At 47.3% G+C, this 19,613-nt stretch overlaps 2 protein-coding genes across 2 annotated transcripts in view; one reads left to right on the top strand and one right to left on the bottom strand.

The window, feature by feature from the left end:
• Positions 1 to 2,140: 2,140 nt before the first annotated feature.
• Positions 2,141 to 5,039, bottom strand: LOC130127361 (transcription factor Sox-8-like). The gene is made up of 3 exons (XM_056296987.1): positions 4,462 to 5,039; positions 3,078 to 3,331; positions 2,141 to 2,922 (listed from the first exon to the last, which is right to left on the bottom strand). Exons 1-3 carry the CDS (start codon positions 4,878 to 4,880, stop codon positions 2,141 to 2,143), a joined length of 1,455 nt encoding a protein of 484 aa, XP_056152962.1. The 5' UTR covers positions 4,881 to 5,039.
• Positions 5,040 to 6,919: 1,880 nt separating this feature from the next.
• Positions 6,920 to 19,613, top strand: part of lmf1 (lipase maturation factor 1) — a 36,715-nt gene continuing 24,021 nt past the window's right edge. The window contains exons 1-4 of the mRNA XM_056297409.1: positions 6,920 to 7,135; positions 8,235 to 8,544; positions 10,670 to 10,680; positions 12,272 to 12,420. Of these exons, the coding sequence (XP_056153384.1) occupies positions 6,925 to 7,135; positions 8,235 to 8,544; positions 10,670 to 10,680; positions 12,272 to 12,420 (681 nt within the window). The 5' untranslated portion in view covers positions 6,920 to 6,924. The remainder of the gene's footprint in view (positions 7,136 to 8,234; positions 8,545 to 10,669; positions 10,681 to 12,271; positions 12,421 to 19,613) is intronic.

The following is a 19,613-nucleotide window of genomic DNA, read 5'->3' as shown; positions in this document are numbered from 1 at the left end:
TAAGATGTGCCTTATCCCGTGGAAAGGGTTTTTTATGCACACGACAAACGGTGAAGGGGGTTAAATTTCCTCGGCATATTCAGCATATGCGAAAGGGCAACGCAACCATGTGATCGTACTGTGCAGATTGTGTTGGGGAGGTCAAGCTGTAATCACAACGCTGCAAAGTAAGAAGTTACCAACATGATATGTGGCCACGATGAGTGTTGTTTTAATCACTTTCTGGCTAATATTTTCACAAATTTCTCCGCAAATCTCCCCAGCTGTCTCGTCTCCTCAGTCTAAGGCCCGGGGCACCCCGGTGCATTATCTCCGTTGAATTATAAGCCGATGGGACATAAATTTGAGCGCTATATGTGGGGTGAGCCCAGTCCAGCTGTCCTGTCCATCAGCTCCTATAGTGGAGGGCCCAACTGGAGCTAGCACTGTGAAATCGGCTAATCCCTCGGCACAGGAAACACAACTGGAACACCTGTCAGACAGTTAATAAACTGGAAATGAGGCTAGCCAGGGGTATTGGCAGGAAGTCTGCAGACTGGCGAAAATAGACCTTGCATGATTTAAGGTTTGGAGTTGCCGTGTTAACCGGTTGGTGTCTACTGGGTAACTATGGATCCTGACTGCACTTTGCGCCGGTTGGGTTTGCCCGTAACTGTGGGTGATCCGTAATCAAGATCACGCTACGGTTTGATAAGTGTGACGGTTAGGCGCCTGGACATGCAAATGTTTATTGTAACATCTCTGCGATGGTTAACCTACATGTCAAATACAATGCAATGCACGCAGCAAGGCCATGAAATAGTGCAAGTCAACATTGAGAGCGTCGACACGGAAACATATTTCTAGCATTGGAGCACTTATGACAGGTTTTCCAGATTCCACAGAAGATTTTCAGTTTGTCCTCACAGAGGAATCAAAGGTTAATGAAAACATCTTAGTTGTGATAGAAAAATAGCCCACGTTGGCGAAAGAAAACTGGAACCTTGTCCATGTTTCCATACGGCAAAAATATTGTCCAGTCTCAAACTGCCAGGTCAGACCTGGGTGTTGTTTTGCCTCGTCACCGTGTGCACTTTCTGCACTTTAATCCCAAATCTGAGTTCCAAAGCAATGTGAGAACGACGACAGATTCACAAGCAAACCGAGGTTGCTGCGTTTGTGCTATATGCTGAGTATTGATGCCGGCTTAAGACATGTCATTGGTGAATTTGTTTAGAGTCACTTTGCCCCCCCCCCCCAAAAAAACTGCAATAAATGCTGGTCACTGTAAAACCATTATAAATATGGTTAAGGCTGGAATGCGGAACTTGTACACATAGAGGAATGTCCGTGACACTGACGACCAAGCCTGTCGCCACTACTCAAATCTCTCTGTATTTTGCAGTATACCGGAGTTTTAAATCTGGTGTCTGGGGCGACATTCCCGCGCTGGCGCACCGGAAGTGATGCGTTTTACGTCAACCGGCAATGTCTGCGTTTTCCACTTCCACTCGTAGAAATGTAAACTATATAAGGATGTATATTTCACTTAACAGCTGAATGTCCGAACATTTCTGATTGTATGTTCATAACGTTAAAAAAAAAAAGAAGAAGAAGCGATGATTGCTTTGCCAGAGCTGAACCTCCGTGTGACGAAGCGTCAGGGCTTGGTGCCAGAAAGCTGCCGGGCTTGGCCGCTATGGCGGAAAAAGATGTGGCCAAGAAAAGTTTCTGACGCTCCGGAGGGGGAAGAAAAATACTCGGTGTCCAGAAGAAGGATTAAAGTTAATAAAAAGCGATCGACGGCGAGGGCAAACTCGGATAACCCTTGGTGTCGCCCCTCCTCGTTGGAGAGCGCTGAAAGAAGAGAGGTAATACCTCTCACTACCAGAAGGGGGAGACAAAACACCCACATTGCAGGTTTAAAGAAGAACCTCTTAAATCAGCTAGCAAGCTTCATATTTTTTTCTCTTTTTTTTTTTTAATTGTTGCTTCGCCGTTTGACAGTGGGGATGTTCAGTAAGGCTCGGTGAGAATATGATGTAATCCCGTCCTGATTCCTAAAAGCCATTCTAAGTATGCAACATTTTTAACTGCTGGTTGCATTTTGCCCTTGCGGATTAGCGTGTTTTTTCAAATGTTTTTTTTTCCATCTTTCCCCTCAGGGCCTAGTCAGTGTGGTGTAGACAGGTTGATCCCAACTGCCGGAAGGGCTGCAGGGTGGTGGTGCCAACGCCAGGCTGTTGATAAGTGGCGTAGCGTAGGGCCTGTGAGGAGAGTGGAAGTACTGGTACTGGTAGAGCCCGGTGGGGTACCCTGAATAGGCGCTGTAGTAGCTGGGGCTTTGGAGATCTGTGTAGTCACACTGGCCCATGGTGGAGGAGGATGGAGCGGAACACATCGCCAAGCCCTGGGAGGTGTACTCGGGGTGGGACGGTGGCGGAGGGGAGGCAGAAGAAGAGCAGTGGGAGGAATGGCCGCTGTAGTGACCCGGGCTCATCTGCTCAGTTTTGATTTGAGGCCTGGAGTCGCTCTCGTTATTAGGTGAGCACACAATGGAGGGAGGAGCTATCCCTGGTGTGGAGCCCATTTTAGGAGCCCACGGGGGAATGGTGGTGGAGTGGGAGTGGGCGTAAGGCAGTTTGAGCGATCCAGAGGGGGTGTTGGATCCGTGGCCGTTATCTGGCGGCGGTAAAGAGGCAGGGCCATGACTGCCGAGAGGCAGGTATTGGTCAAACTCGCCGACATCGAACCCCTCCATGGTGCTGATGACGTCGGTGCTGAGCTCTGAGATGTCCACGTTACTGAAGTCGATGTTTTGACGACTGGTACCAGGAACTAAGCTGGTGCTGCCATCCGGGGGCTGATGACCCTCGCGTTTGATCCCGAGGTGCAGGTCCGTTTTAGGGGTGGTGGGAGGCGTTGGCGGGCCATGAGGTTGACCTAAGCAACAAATGAGAGCGGGGGAAAAAAAAAGTTTATTTGTAGGCTTTGACTAACCCTGCTTCCATATTTAAATACCCGAGGTGTCGAAAAGGATTAGCTCGATATGGGAAGGGATAAATTCTGAAAAACAAATATGTGAACGATACGAGTACCTGTTCTGTCCAAATGGTAATGGTGGTGTACATTCTCCATGCCGACCATTTTCACCATCCCTGGTTCGGTCTTAAACAAGCTCTGCTGGTGCTGCTGGGTCAGCGTGGGCCGGGGGACCGAGTCCACTTGGCCTGGTTTGATGCTCTTGCGTCTCCGAGGTTGGTACTTGTAGTCTGGGTAGTCTTTCTTGTGCTGCAGCCGTAGTCTCTCGGCCTCCTCGATGAAGGGACGCTTCTCGCTCTCAGAGAGCAGGCTGGCGAGAAGAGTTGGGAGACTACTAACTGACCGGATCTCTCATGGAAACAATGACAATGCTGAACAAGATGTATACAGGTGAAAGTTTGGATAGTGGATGGACGGACATGGTTTAGTTTTAACATCGAGTATTAAAAACATGGACGACAACTTGCCCCAAAATGCTTTTAAGCTCGACTCATCTCAGTAAATTTCAGAAGCGACTTGTATTATCACGCCAACTATCGTTTTGTAGATGTGTCACTACTCGAGTGGCGGATGTCTCTTTTTGGAAGGGTACACTGCCATCACAATCTTGTGGAAAAACAAGAACAGAAAGTGTCATAGATGCAAAGCTCAACGGTCGTGTGACCTTGTTGTCTTAAGTTTGGGATTGGAGGCCTGCAGTATTGACTGCATAACGACCAGCTGAGCAGCTTCAGTTGTCTTGCTGCGTGCTCAGTAATCCAGGTAAGAAAGCAAAGAAGGTTGAGTCGCCTCATCTGGATACAACTTCTACTGACAGTGGTGTACAGTGGTGTGCCATTCACAGAGTTCCTCCCGTCATCAGTCTGAGGACGTCACTGTGATGAAACGTGTCTGCCAATAAACATTGTATCCACATGAACCGATTCAGCCTTCTTTGCGCCATATATCCCGACTGAGCAATTAACGCTGACATTGTAAAACTGATGCTTTGCGGACCAGAAAAGCAATCGGACAAATCAGAAACACTTAAAAATACTCGGATATTCATTTGTTTGAGCTCAGCACGTCCTACTTGCTTGTCTGCCGATGGCGTTTCCGTGAAGTCCTACCTCGGATGCAACATGAATTATACCAAATGATACAAGGCGAGGGACAGGCTGAGAGTGGTGGTGGGGGGGTGCAGGAATACCCCCCCCCCAGTTTTCTTACCAATGACGATTATCATGTTAATTTAGAAATAGGAAAATCTAACGTCTCATTCATTTTTTTGTAGGACCACCCCCCCTCCCCCCAGTCCTCAGATATCTCTCACAATTTTGCGCACAATTATTTGCAACTGTTTGGTATTCCCTATTCTTTGCAGGACATTTTTTGTTTTTTTTTGGGGGGGGGGATTGGTCCAGAATAAATCATTCCCTCATCTCATTCGAAGATGCTCACCGCCAGAGTTTGCCCAGCGTCTTGCTGAGCTCCGCGTTGTGCAGGTGGGGGTACTGGTCCGCCAGCTTCCTCCGTGCAGCCTGCGCCCACACCATGAAGGCGTTCATCGGTCGCTTCACGTGAGGCTTATTACTCTTCTGCCCCCTCTCCCCCTGAGAGGGCATCGGCACCAGCGTCCAGTCGTACCCCTTGAGCACCTGGGACACCGCGTCGCGGATGCAGGCGGGGAAGCGATCTTCCCGCGGCTCGCCGTCCCGCCTGTGTGCCATGCCGGGCGGGCGGGCTGGCCCCCGGCCGTCCGACCCCGCGGGGGAGGCCGGGGAGTCCGAGTCCGACTCTGGCTGCGACGCAGAGCCGCTGCTGCAGCTGGCCGCCGGGCTGCACGGATGTGCGTCGGGAGACTTCTTCTTCTCACTCATATTCGGTCGCTGATGAGAGTTTGCGTCATGTGATTCTGTGCGGCGAAATCCTTAATTGGCCTCTCCAATTATGGCACGGACGCGCGCGGCGGCGGCACCTCTATAGCACCACCGTCGATGCAAAACTAACGGTGAAATCCCGAATCACTTGTCCTCCGCCGGCTGTCGCTGGTCCTCACACCATCCCGGGGTTATAGACTACAGGTTTTGTGAGCCGCCGCCTGCTTCCCAATTTACTTTTACTTGTCTCGAGACGCTCCACCCCTCTCATGCCATTGGCTCTCGCGAAGCCGATGCATCTTCTTTGGCATTACGAGACGGGCGGGGATGGCAGGGCGCGAGAGCGATAGGGCGGTGTCGACTGCGGTATCATTCATAAAAACTCATTGATAAAATGAAGGTGAGCCCCTTAGAGAGAGCGAGAGGGGGGGTTGTATGGGGGGGGGGGTAGACGTGCACCTCTGTCCGGTTTTCTTCTGTTTCCTCTCCTGTGGGTGTAATATACTAATCACCCATTATGAGCTTTGATGTAAACCTGTAAGCCTAAAATTGGTCGTGCAAGCGGAACCTTGAGCCGTGATCCGAAAGTTCGTTAGATGGTGATCCACTCTCGCGTGACTGCGCCTATATAAACTGGGCCTAATAATTAGTAGAAGAATTAGTAGCCTACAGTTACAGGGCGTATCAAGTCTGTGTTATTTGGTGGACAATCACATTTATAGTCTTTAAAGCAGTGCTTCTCAACCCAGTCCTCAAGGACCCCCTATCCTGCAGATTTTAATTGTAACCCTGCATAGGTAGCCCTGCTTGTACTTACTCAACCAATCATCTCACGGCACTTACTTATGCAAGGTGTGCAAACTCTGACATTCACTGCTGAATTACTACAAACAGGTACCTATTCAGGGTTGCAGAGAAAATCTGCAGGATAGGGGTTCCTTGAGGACTGGGTTGAGAAACACTGCTTTAAAGGTTTTAAGTGACCGCAGTGAAAACAGGTGTATTACACTATTTCTTTACTGTATTTTGAAAAGTACTTGCATACTGCACACTTTATTGCTTCTCAAACCAATATTAGTGTAAAGTCGCCCACCATGTCACCAATACCTCTGCAGCAAGATGCTCAGGCTGATATTCTATTTTCATTGGTGAAATAAGAGTCAGGCTCCTATATCACATATAGTGTGCTTATAGAGTGAAGTCATATGCACATTATAAGCTATTAGCAATTGTTCATTCTTTTTAACACGGTGCACACACACAGAGGGATATGTATTGCCACATTATGCGCAGAAAGCTGGGCCCAGATAATAGATATTCACTTCGTCCTATTGCAGCAAAGTGCTGCGCTGATACGACCGGAAAATAATGGGGTGGGGGGGGGGGGACAACAACATTCATCTCAATTAGAAATATAACCATTCATAATCTCCTAATCTAGCAATAATACTAATTATACTAATACTATTGTGCTGATTTGTAATTCGTGTGTTTGTTTATTCCCTTGAAAATTCTACCCCCCCACCCACCCACCCCCGGGAGGGGCTTTCTGCCAGAAAGTCTTCCAACCCCCAATCCTCCAGTAACCAGAGGTTAGGTTAGTTAAGGTTAGCTATCGGTTAGTTAAGGTTAGCTATCGGTTAGTTAAGGTTAGTTATCGGTTAGTTAAGGTTAGCGATCGGTTAGCTATCGGTTAGTTAAGGTTAGCTATCGGTTAGTTAAGGTTAGCGATCGGTTAGGTTAATGTTAGTTCGGGGTTAGGTAAGGTAAGGTGAGCTCCAAGGCTTCCCGGTGAGGCTGGCGCCAGATTGGCTCAATCGGAGGGACGCCGCTGCTGTGATTGGTTGTTTCGCTGCCAGACAACTGATGACGCTCCGGGCTCGAAATGGTTAAAATTAGGGTTAGGGTGGGGTTACGGTTAAAGGTTTTAGCCAATCAGAGGCATGCGAAGCGTTCTGGCAAGAAGCCCCCCTGAAGGCAAACTTCTCCCGCGTGCTGCCCCCTCGCCCCGCCCCCCCATGGTCACATGACCACGCAGAGCAACATGGCGGCCAGCGGCGACTCGTCGGAGAGCTCGCTGAGGAAAAGACGCGTTGCCACACGTCGGACGGGGACCGACCCGGGTGGCAGCGACGAGGAAACCAGCGACGACGACGGGAAAGCCCGAGAGAGTGAAAAGGGGACGTTTCCGTCGCGGACTGGGACTTACTGGCTCACTCGGATCGTGCTGCTGCGCTCCGTCGCCTTCATCTACTGTGAGTAGTGACGAGCCGCGCAAAGTTTAGGCGAGCGCGCCGTCGGGTCAGCTGACCCGTCCAGCGACGGCGCAGGAGATTTTAACCCCAAGGCTTATTTCGCTTGTGCAGATGCAGAGTCTTAAAATAGTTTTCTTCCCGTATCATAACCTTTCTCTCCATTCTACTACTACTACTTTCGGCTGCTCCTGTTAGGGGTTGCCACAGCGGATCATCCGTTTCCATTTCTTCCTGTCCTCTGCGTCTTCCTCTGTCACACCAGCCACCTGCATGTCTTCCCTCACCACATCCATAAACCTCCTCTTTGGCCTTCCTCTTCTCCTCTTCCCTGGCAGCTCCATATTCAGCATCCTTCTCCCAGTATACCCAGCATCTCTCCTCCACACATGTCCAAGCCATCTCAATCTTGCCTCTCTTGCTTTGTCTCCAAACCGTCCAACCTGAGCGGTCCCTCTAATATACTCGTCCCTAATCCTGTCCTTCTTCGTCACTCCCAGTGAAAATCTTAGCATCTTCAACTCTGCCACCTCCAGCTCCGCCTCCTGTCTTTTCGTCAGTGCCACTGTCTCCAAACCATATAACATAGCTGGTCTCACAACCATCTTGTAAACTTTCCCTTTAACTCTTGCTGATGCCCTTCTGTCGCAAATCACTCCTGACACTTCTCCACCCACTCCAACCTGCCTGCACTCTCTTCTTCACCTCTCTACCGCACTCCCCGTTACTTTGGACAGTTGACCCCAAGTATTTAAACTCAAATGCCTTTGTCACCTCCACTCCTTGCATCCTGACCATTCCACTGTCCTCTCTCTCATTCACGCATAAGTATTCCGTCTTGCTCCTACTGACTTTCATTCCTCTTCTCTCCAGTGCATACCTCCACCTCTCCAGGCTCTCCTCAACCTTTCTCTCCATGCACTTTCGCTTAATGGAAATGGCATTTCATGCTATCTAAATAAAGTTCGGTCAGTTGAGTGTTTGGTTGGTGAAATATTACACTGCTGTTTGCGTTTTTTTTTTTCCGTCGTCGATAAAATAGCGCGTTCCTCTCTTCCTTACACGTTCTCCACCCTCTCTACTCCATCTTCTGTCTCCACAGTTGTTGCATTCAGCGTGGCTTACAACCAGAACAAGCAGCTGATAGGAGAGCGAGGGCTGATGCCCTGCAAGGACTACCTCAACAGCGTTAAGCGATATGTAGGGGGTAAGATTGGCATGGCCGCCTTGGCCTACACCCCCTCAGTCCTCTGGTTCCTGGACTGGAGTGATATGGATGTCAACCTTGATGGTATCGCCCTTGTGGGTATGGCGCTGTCAGGATTCGTCCTGATGACCGGGATGGCCAATATGGTGATCATGGCAACGTTATGGGTGCTCTACCACTCTCTGGTCAGCGTGGGACAGTTGTGGTGAGTTTGAGATTCTGTTTTGATACACACACACACACACACACACACACACACACACACACTGGGCCCCCACAAACCGTCATTAACACACCAATCACATAACATGCATCTCAAAGAAGGTTGAATCAGTTCATCTGGATACGTTTATTGACAGATAGGTTCCATCACTCGTCTAAGTGACCTCTCCGGTCTAAACTGACTGCAGGTATCCCCACCGTTATAAATTATACAGTCGCTTAATGACCGAAACCGATGATCAGTTTCATATACAAATAGGGGCAAGAACATTAACTAGAGTTACAATGGCCATGTGTACTATTCATAGAGGATTTGGGAATGTTTGCAGTCACAGCATTGTAAACGTTCAGGTTTAGGGATGGCCGTTCCCTCTTCACATAGATGGCCTCTTTGACTCCCCGTTCAAACCAGCGTTCCTCCTTATCAAGGATGTGCACATCCTCATCCATGAAAGAGTGGCCACTGGCCTGCAGATGGGTGTAGACTGCAGAGTCCTGGCCTAACGTGTTACCTCGTCTGTGTTGTGCCATTCTCTTGGCCAGCCTCTGTTTGGTTTCCCCAATGTACAAGTCACGGCAATCCTCCTGGCACTTAACAGTGTACACTATAGTGCTCTGTTTGTGCCAGGGGATCCAATCCTTTGGATGGACCGACTTCTGGTGCAGCGTGTTTTGGGGTTTGAAAGCAACTGAGACACAGTGTTTGGAAAATACTCGTCTCAACTGTTCTGACACTCCCGACACATACAGAATCACCACTGGTTTACACTTAGGCAGCTGTTGTCCTTCTCTCTTCGATCAGCTTTGGGCTTTGACATATGCCCAGTTAGGATAAGCACACTTAACCAGGGCCTGTTTAATGTGGGATTTCTCCTCTTCCTACATTGGTGGGGATGTTGTCAGCTTGGTGGTACAGCATCCTGATGACTCCTAGTTTGTGCTCCAGTGAATGATGAGAGTCAAACCTTAAGTACTGATCAGTATGTGCTGGTTTACGGTAAATATAACAATCAAATGTCCCCCAACACCAACTGCAATTTCACAGTCTAAGAAGACTAACCTGTTATTTTTCACATCCTCTCTGGTGAACTTGATGTGGTGTCCACAGAGTTAATGTGGTCGGTGAAATGTGGTATGCCCTGAGATTTAATTTTAACCCAGTTGTCGTCCACAAATCTGAACCAATGGCTATGTGGTGTCCCTGGGTAGGACATCAGAGCCCTCTTTTCCACTTCCTCCATATACAAGATGGCCACTACAGGTGAGACTGGGGAACCCATAGCACACACACGGCTCTGCCTATAATACTAGCCCCCCCTATGTGGACTGAAGACAGTTTCAGGAGCAGACACACTTGGTCCATGTTAAGGGTGGTCCTATTGCTAAGGGTGGGGTCGTTTTGTAATTTCACACAGACTGCCCCCATATGGACCTCCAACGGGAGCAGCCAAAAGAAGTAGTAGTGGTACCTCCACTGCTTCATCTAAGAGTACATTCCAAAAATTCCCCAATCCTCTGTGACTAGTACACATGGCCATTAAAACTGTAGTTAATGTTCATATAAATGGTCCTATTTGCATATGAAACTGATCGTTGGTTTTGGTCGTTATGCCACTGTATTGTTTATAAGGAGTGGGGATACCTGCAGTCAGTTTAGACTGGGCGGTCACTTAGATGAGTGATGAAATATGTCTGTCAATAAACATTGTATCCAGATGACCTGATTCAACCTTCTTTGATTTTGTTACCTGGATTATTGAGCACGCATCAAGACATGATCAGAAAGGGTTTGCACCTATAGTGAGGCTCTGCCATTTTACCTTTCAGACCACATTAGCTTACTGCCCTGTTATTCATTCTGATGTTTGGTGGTAGTCAGTGCTTAATGATATATTTCCCCTAATTGGAGGCCTTGATGTGCTCCCATACCTGCTGTATGTTAACCATACTGCCTGGCTAACCCTGCGTCCCTTCCAGAGGATGGAAAGAGAATTTCTCCTCTGGGGGATTGATAAAGCATACTGGAAAAAAAACTGATCATTTTGATCATTGTGGCAGAAATGCATCATGAATTAATGTTTATCATGTCTCCCCTCTTCTCTTTCCAGGTACTCTTTCGGTGAGTCGACCAAACACCTTCTTAAGAATGTATTTCTGAGAAATCCCAAGAAATTTCCAACCTTAGCCGATGCGGACAAGGCCTCCCTTGTACGTGCTCCTGATCACAGAAGGGCGTTTGTATATCGGCGTTAACATGGGCTTGGCCACAGAGGTTTGAGTATGATCGAACGTCTTTGACACTGAAGCAAACCTTATCAAAACCTTCTTGTCAAGATCCCCTCACCATTTTTGACTCATTCTCTTGAACTTCTCCTTCCTTTCTATTTGTGTGCACAAAAGAACTGTATTTTTTCTTAATGTGTAGAGAGGGACATCTCCAAGCAGTTTAGCCAGCTGGAACACGTACCACCTTGTCTCTATTATGGGTTCGCTTCCAAATCAGGACCTGTGTTGCATGTCACGGCTCCTCTCTTAACCTCGTCTTTCCTGTGTCTGCATTGACGGATCACATAAAACTTACATTAAAAAAAGCACAGGGCACAGTTAACGCCCCTGATTTGTTTCTTTTAAAGGTTCCCATGAAACCACAAACTTCCACCACAGATTTGAGTTATATCCTACTGAAGTGGAACAGTCGGCTGGGATTTTTGTGAATGGAGGGATTTTGACTTAACAGCCAATCACGGCCGGGCGTTGTTAGCATACTGACATCCTCATTCGATTATTGGCTAGTTTTGATTTGGTGGTAGAAGATCACTCGTCAATCTCGCTCATTCATTCATTGGATATTTTTGTTAGTGTACGTCCGCAAGTGCAGGATGACGTAGTTAAAAAAACTGTCAGAAAGACAATTTGTATTCTTCTTATGTATTCTTGTATTCTTCTTATGTATTCTTGTATTCTTCTTATGTATTCTTATGTATTTATGTATTCTTATGAATACAAAAATGAATGAAGTTTGATTCTGTGAATATCTAGAACACACTGTTAATTAGGTGTAAATTAAGTGCAGATGAAAGAGGTGACAGGAATGGAGATATACATTTTTCATTTCATGGGACCTTCAATCAGGCAAAAGGAAAATGGGGAGGGGGGTGTAGGATTGGATCTGTGGTTTAAGTGGTACATGTGGTTCCACAGGCAGGGGTCTTAAACATCTCCAGGCACAGAGGTGATGCCCTTATTTTGCACGTCTGTACCTCCGCGTCTCCCCGCTGGCTTTCCATTTGCCGCTCTTCCAACTGGCTTACAGTCAGTTGCTGAGCTCAAGGTCCCGGTCCCTCCAAAAGACATAAAATTCACTTATGGAGCTTGAGGTTTATTGATACTTAGGGGCCTCCTTAACGTGGCTAAGTACTGAATCCAGTCGCAGAGAGGGAAGAGAGCAGCGAGGGGGAGAGTATAGAAATAGATGTAGGTCTCCATCCCAGATAAGTGGCGTAGTCAGTGGGAGGTTTCTGATTGGTTAATAACACTTTGGAATAAGAGACGCCAGTCTGATGTCTGTGGTCAGCAGCTGCGGTTTCACTCTCCTTCTTTTAATTGCTGCTTTTTTTTCTTTCTCTTGTTCCCACACACTTATGCTTTCTTCTCTTCTCTCTGTGTGTCCCTTTGTCTCTCTCTCTCTCTCTCTCTCTCTCTCTCTCTAGGTTGGGAGAGCCAGCTGTTAGAGACAGGTTTTCTGGGGATCTTCCTGTGTCCGGTGTGGACTTTATCCCAGGTCCCCCGCCGCTGTCCCCCCTCCCTCGTCTCCATCTGGACCTTTAGATGGCTCATAGTCCGCATTATGTTGGGCGCTGTGAGTGAAACACACACACACACACACACACACACACACACACACACACAGAGCTATCCTAATCTGGAAATCACAGCCATTAGTTAACAGGGGAGTGAGGGAATGTAAATTAAAGAGGGCGATGGGGGATAAGCAGGGGCACATGCAGCAGAGGTCCCGAGTCAAATTTGCCCCTACAATAGGACGTTGTATTCAGACCGGGACACCCCATAGATATCCTAATGTGTTGGTAGTGCAAGTGTATTTTTGGAGAAAATCAGACGCAGACACACACACACACCTGAAATCATCCCGTGTGCCAAGATAAAGTCCGATGTTGCAACAACACAAATCCACGGGCTGTTCCACTGTTTACCGTCCTGATTTTTTTTTTTAGACCTTTCCTTCATGGCAGACGAGCAGAAATTCACTAAAACCTGGGCAATGTTACAAAGTCAAAACTAAATATGCGGTCAGTTGCGCAACACGTCTGTTTCTCTTGACAGTTTCCATGGTGAAGTTTGGACACGGCTGACCCGGTTCTGTCTGCCAAGTGCTGCGCTCACCACAAACCCAACAGGGTATTTTTCCTATTAAGACTGTGAGGAAAGCTCAGAAACAGGAGGGACTGGCTGTTGACTGTCACAGGTCCTGCGTGGGCTAAAACTGTAGAAGAGTTCCCGTTCTGAGAGAGGACGATAGAATCTGATTTGGGAAATGGCAAATTAGTGGGGGTACTCTATTTTGGAGTGTCTTGCAGAAAATCATGTTTATTACCATTTATCACCCCCCCCCCGATTGTATCTGGCCAGTTGCCCCACTCTTCTGAGCCGTCCCCATTGCTACTCCACCCCCTCTGCCGATCCGGGGAGGGCTGCAGACTACCACAAGGACTTGTTGCACTTGTGGCAACGAGCACTGTCGGCATTGACTCTGGTGGAGTACAACCAGACCTCTGACCGTTTAGTTCTCGCTCCGCCGTTGTCACTGAGCACGCTACGCGTGTGTGGGCGCATGCGTATCTGAGAGCGAGGTGGCCCCGCCCCTCGGCTCACACTCACAACAGACTCCCAAGACAGAGCTCGCTCTTCTGGGTCGGGAATAGCGAAAATGCGTCATAGACAAATGTGTTGACCTTATTGCAAATTAGAAACAGAGTTGGTGAGATTAAGGGGCAAGATAATGTTTATGTAGCCTAAATAAATCGGAAATTTATTGTCTCAATTTCTCTAGTACCAATAGCAGAACCATTAACGTTGGAGTTTATCAATACTACGGTCCTTGATAATTTAGCACTGGTGCCCGTTTAATACCGGGTTTTTGTACCCATCCCGACGTTGCAGGTCCTCGACAGACCCCTGACAATATGATAAAAGCAGGTGACGTGTGACACGTAGACTCAGTTTTTGTCCATAAAGACTAGCTGCAGTGTCAAAGAAGGTTGAATCAGGTCATCTGGATACGGCGTTGATTGACAGATGTTTCATCACTCATCTAAGTGACCTCTTCAGTCTCAACTGACTGCAGGTATCCCCACCCTTATAAACAATACAGTGACATAACGACCGAAGCCTGCGACTGGTTTCATATAAAAATATGGGCGTGACCGTGAACTTAGGCTAAGAGTACATCTGTCGCCATCTTACCATGCTGTGATTGCAAACATTCCCAAATCCTCTGTGAATAGTACACATGGCCTTTGAAACGCTAGTTAATGGTCACGCCCATATTTGCATATGAAACTGGTCGCAGGCTTCGGTCGTTATGCCACTGTATTGTTTATAAGGGTGGAGATATCTGCAGTCAGTTGAGACTGAAGAGGTCGCTTACGCCCCTTTTCCACTACATGGTACCGGCCCGATTCGACTCGCACTTTTTTCATTTTCCATTACTGGAAAGTACCGGCATTTTGGTAACTGTTACCACTTTTCTGGTACCACCTTTGTCGAGGTTCCAGAAAAACTGGAGCGGGTACCAAAATCGATGCAGACCTCTGATTGATCCCAGAAACGCGTCACTGCGTCATCAGTGCGCGCATGGGATGTCACCCGGCATTTTTAAATACCGAAACAGTCGAAACGGCGTTATGTTAAAAGTACATTTTGAAATTGAAAGCCAGGCGTCGCTATGACGACCAGCTACACTGAGGGGGTACTGTTACGGTAATGGAGAACGACACAGAAGCGAGTCAAGTCGAGCTGAGCCAGTACCATGTAGTGCAAAAGGGGCATTAGATGAGTGATGAAACGTATCTGTCAATAGAGGTTGTGTCCAGATGAACTGATGCAACCTTATTTGGTTTTCTTTCCTGGGTTATTGAGCATGCATCAAGACACTAGCTGCAGTAGCTGCCATTATCAGCAAAACAACAACAACAAAAAACACATGCTGTAACTCAAACACTTGCCAGAAATTCACACAAAACAAATTATGCCCTGCCAAGCCGACTGTTAAGGATCTGGGTTTGTGGTAGGTGACCAGCTAGACCTTTCAAACCACTCCAAATTCATCCAGGCTGTCGTCACAAACGTTGAGCTGCCCGCACAACATGAAACCCATTGTGAGTAGTCGGCTTGCAAGCAAAAGCAGCTGACATCATGTGGCCCTTATTGAAAGCTGAGCATCTCTCAGCTTCCCAAAATGCTCCACTTTGGCCAGAAAAAAGATACCTGATACAAAGCCTCTCTGTTGTTTTTCGTCTAAATAAGATCCCAGAAGTTCAAAAGAGCAGAATGGCCTGAGTGATGTATGCATTTCATTTATTCAACCTCGGCAATAATTGGACATTTGTAAACCTACCAAACCATCGTATTCCCCTTTTTAAGCCTTTTTGTGAGTGATGCTTTTCTTAGTTTTATCACAATACAGTCATCTCGATGCAGGACGTTGGGCTTTATAGATCCCTACTGATAGCTTGTGGTGACATTTGTGCAGAACAAGTGAACAAGCGTAAGTCAGGTTTACTTCTGTAACCCTAAATCACTTCATAAGTGATGATGGTTTAAAGAGTTTACTATGTGTGAAACTTTTTTTTCCCAGACCAGTGTTGTGTGGAGGCTGAAGTTCATAACAATGGCTCTGTCGTGTTGCTTTATATCACAGACACTGCCACGGTCCCTTAGTGTGTCATCTGCCCCGGTCACAGCCATCTATCTATCTATCTATCTGTCTGCCTTGTCAGTCTGTGGTTTACCACCACAGCTAGGCAGTTATACAGTTTCTACTTTAAGGGCGAACTCGGTCTAGCACACGCCTCAGAGCATCCTTCAGTAGTGGGGAACGGGTTGTAGTGATGGGTGGGTTGTCATTGCAGAACACAACGATGTGCGTTTGAGTTGTTCTTCTGTGATTATAACAGCCCAGGATCAGCTTTTATCAATTAGAAGTTGTCTGGCTCCTCAGCATGACTGTTTGATGGTGATGGGAAATGGCACATTTTCTTTTTGCTGCAGCATCTTTGTGATAAAAACAGCCATCGCCTGTGACGCTGATCAGGTGATTTGGTACCAGGAACCGATGGGATCTCACCATTGTCAGTTATTTGATTATGAAATGAACTCGGGTCAACACAAGTCGGGCCAGAGCACCTCCTGAGCCGAGTCAGCCAGCAGTTTGCCCCATGACGACTGATAAGTCGTGGACGTACAGGTGCTGCGGGAAATTCGGCCGCCAGTCGCATAAAATGAAATTTCAGAATTCAATTTTTCACTGAAATAACTGATTTGCCATGGTATCATGGGCAACTTTATTCTCGGAATACCCCGTTATGTCTTAAGAGAAACTATGTAATACACAGTCATACTTTTTTCATTACTTACCGGCGATTACTTTTGAGGAAGTTTCCCCAAAGTGAACCGCTGGCCTGGTGTATGTCCATCTCCCCATGACAGATCCGATTGAAGCAAACTGGACTTTCACCAAGCTTGACCCCATGTCCTCCATTGTCTCAGGCTTGTAGACGCGGGTTAGGTCATCAGTGAACTACACAGCGGTCTCTGTTTTCAGCAGAGACTGGCCCGTTTGTCTGTGGGCCAGTATAATCCGTCAACAGTCATTAAATAGCAGATGTATCAGAGCTGGTGTGTCTTTCACTAATTAGATCAGCACAAACATTGGACTTGAGCACAGTGATTTATGGATGATTTTTCAAAGATTTTATCATACCTACACACTAAACTTTGAGAAGAGAGAACTTTTAAATTCTCAACGAAATAGCAGAAGGTGTGTTTGTATTCAGGGATCCCATGCATCCTGGGCAACCTGGAAATTTATAGACATGGTTTTCCCATCACGGAAAGCACCTGGAAAGTGATAAAATTGGTCAAATATCCTGGAAAATGCTCAAATATCCTGGAAAACACTATTGATGTGATGGAAAATGGAAAAGTTAGGTAATGAAATCATATTTTTACCTGCCGAGGTGGCATATTTGTGTCGTGTTTAGCTGCCGTTGCATATTTTTGGGCACTAGGATTGCACATCAGTACCTGAAGTTTTGGGCGGTCTGTTCAGTCACCGGCTAGAAGTTACACAGTCCGTTTAGAGGCTGCTGACGCCTCAACTGATAGTTAATACTGAATAATGACCTGTGAGCAACAGCTATCATGTATATATCCAAGCAAAAGTCATGGAAAATGTCCTCGAGAGGTCCTTGAAAATGGCCTCTTAAAATGAGTGGGGGGTATCTGGGTAGTGTAGTGGTCTATTCCGTTGCCTACCAACACGGGGATCACTGGTTCGAATCCCTGTGTTACCGCTGGCTTGGTCGGGTGTCCCTACAGACAATTGGCCGTGTCTGTGGGTGGGAAGCCACATGTGGTTGTGTCCTGGTCGCTGCACGAGCGCCTCCTCTGGTCGGTCAGGACGCCTGTTCAGTGGGGAGGGGGAACTGAGGGGAATATCATGATCCTCCCATGCGCTACGTCCCCCTGGCGAAACTCCTCACTGTCAGGTGAAAAGAAGCGGCTGGCGACTCCACGTGTGTCGGAGGAGACGTGTGGTAGCCTGCAGCCCTCCCCGGATCGGCAGAGGGGCTGGAGCAGCGACCGGCACAGCTTGGAAGAGTGGGGTAATTTGGCCGGATGCAATTGGGGAGAAAAGGGGGGGGGGAGTGGGACCCCAGATTCAGTCAAGTGAGGACTTAAAATCTTTAATCATTTATTTTGCATAAAAATAGTTCCACACGTGGATTACAAGGTATGTCGGATATTGTTTTATTTCATTCTTCATATCGGCTCAACAGGGTTTGCCACGGGCTTCGTTGACAAGATATCAAGCCCTGCTGCTGCAGAGAGAGCTTTGCAGAAAAGGAGTCCTGCCCAGATTAGTTTTCAGGTCGTTGGCGCCGCGGTTGTTCACATCTTGTCGAGAGCTCACTAAGTCTGTCCTTATGTTGCTGATGAGCTTCTTTGTTCATAGCGTTGGTACAGCGGATCGGGTCATGTCTTCCTCTCCGCTGGCGAGGGGATGTGTATTGGATAGTCTCGCCAACAGATGGAAAAGGTACTCCAGGTGCAAGCGATCTGGGCGTCGAGGGTAATTTGGGGTGACCCAGGAGAATGGCGCCATAGTCGGGATCAGCTGCTGCAAATGACTTTTGGATATGATATTCCAGCCTACGGTTGGACTGAAGTGCATGGCTGTGCCTTGCGTGATGGGTGGGTTGTACTTCGCCGCTTGCTGGCAGGGGTATTTGTGGCTGGTGGCCCATTTTAATATGCGCGTCTGATGAAGTGTTCCAAATGTTTGTTTTTTTGAGCAGGTTTGGTTCCTGTCAAAAACATTGGGTTGGCAGCCAGCCAAGTGTCGTACATCAGCGCTCCTCTGTTGGCATGTTACATGCGGGGGACATGATTGATTCGGAGACGGACAGATGTTCATTGTCCCGACCCTAATGAGGAGTTATTTGGAAATTCCAGGTTTTGTTCACTTTTGGCCATCGCACTTTACAGCGAGCGATGTTATAACTGCCCGTTGTGCAACATCAGATGTGTGTTTTGCGTTGTTCTCATTTGTATTCATTTCTGCTGTACAACAATTCAAGAGAAAAATGTGATTGTAATACAGGAAAGATGGAGTATGAGAGTGATCCACAGTGGAGACTGCTATACCATAAAGATGTTTGTAGGGGTATTGCACATGCGGTATGAAATAATCGAGCCTTTTTTTTTTTTTGGACAAATGAAAATGAAATTATATTCCCATCATGTAGTTTGCACTGTGCTGCTGGAAACAAGTCCAAGGTTTTTATTTCCTTCGTGTGGAAAGTGCTGCCGGATGGCTCTCCTGGCAGCTGGTGCGTCTGTCCGCCTCTGCCAGCCGAGCAGTTTTTGGCCATTCGGTGCCATTCAAGTTCTCAACATGTCATACATCAACTGGCGGATCCGCTCTCACGTTACTTTTCCCACTGCTGCTCTTCACGTCTCTTCCTCTCTCCCCCAGTTTTGGAATGCAAAATACTTTCTGATTTATAGCTTCTCGAGCCAGCCCTGTTGCTGTCGCCGAGGTTTTTCCGTGTCCTGTTTTTCATTGTTTACATCCAGCCTACATCTCGGCTCCCCACGTCCTCAGACGGGACGTGGCTGCGCTGGTTAGCGTTATGATGGTCAGAAACGTGGTGTGAACCTGGAGGGCATGACCTCACATCTTAACCTAAATATATATATATATATATATGAGCCCATTTCCTTTTTAGCATGACGAAACACTTGGAGTCCATTTATTAGAATCACATGCATTGACTCAATTTGTCTTGGCAAGATTTTTCTTTAATTATAGTTACATTAAGGGGTAAAGTGCCTCTAACTATATAGCATTATTGAAATAGAAGGAAGATGATCGTAAATTAGAAGTTAATTCTGCTTATAACGGGGTATTGTCCACCGCTTCGAAATTAAGTTATCCAGAAGAACATGTTGTCAAAATTCATCTATTGTGCCATAATAAGCTGTCGAAATGTCGCCCTGTATTTCGCTACCGGGGATTTGGGAACGACTTGATGGGACACGAACGTGAACCGAGGGTATTAAAGTTTGTTAGATAAACACCTTTTGACGAAACGTCCAAGAGCCCGTCTCTCAGAAGCCGTCTAATAGTATTTGAGCGGTCTCGTCCATAATCAATGGGGGAGTGCGTTCGCGCCAATAGTCCGAATATCAAATTGGAGTTGATGATATTCAGCACCGCATGACTGAATTGGATTATCCTCATTTCAA

Source organism: Lampris incognitus, chromosome 17, assembly GCF_029633865.1.
Source record: "Lampris incognitus isolate fLamInc1 chromosome 17, fLamInc1.hap2, whole genome shotgun sequence".
Classification (NCBI taxonomy): domain Eukaryota; kingdom Metazoa; phylum Chordata; class Actinopteri; order Lampriformes; family Lampridae; genus Lampris; species Lampris incognitus.
The sequence above is the reverse complement of the archived record's forward strand: the minus strand, read 5'-3'. Positions and strand labels throughout refer to the sequence as shown.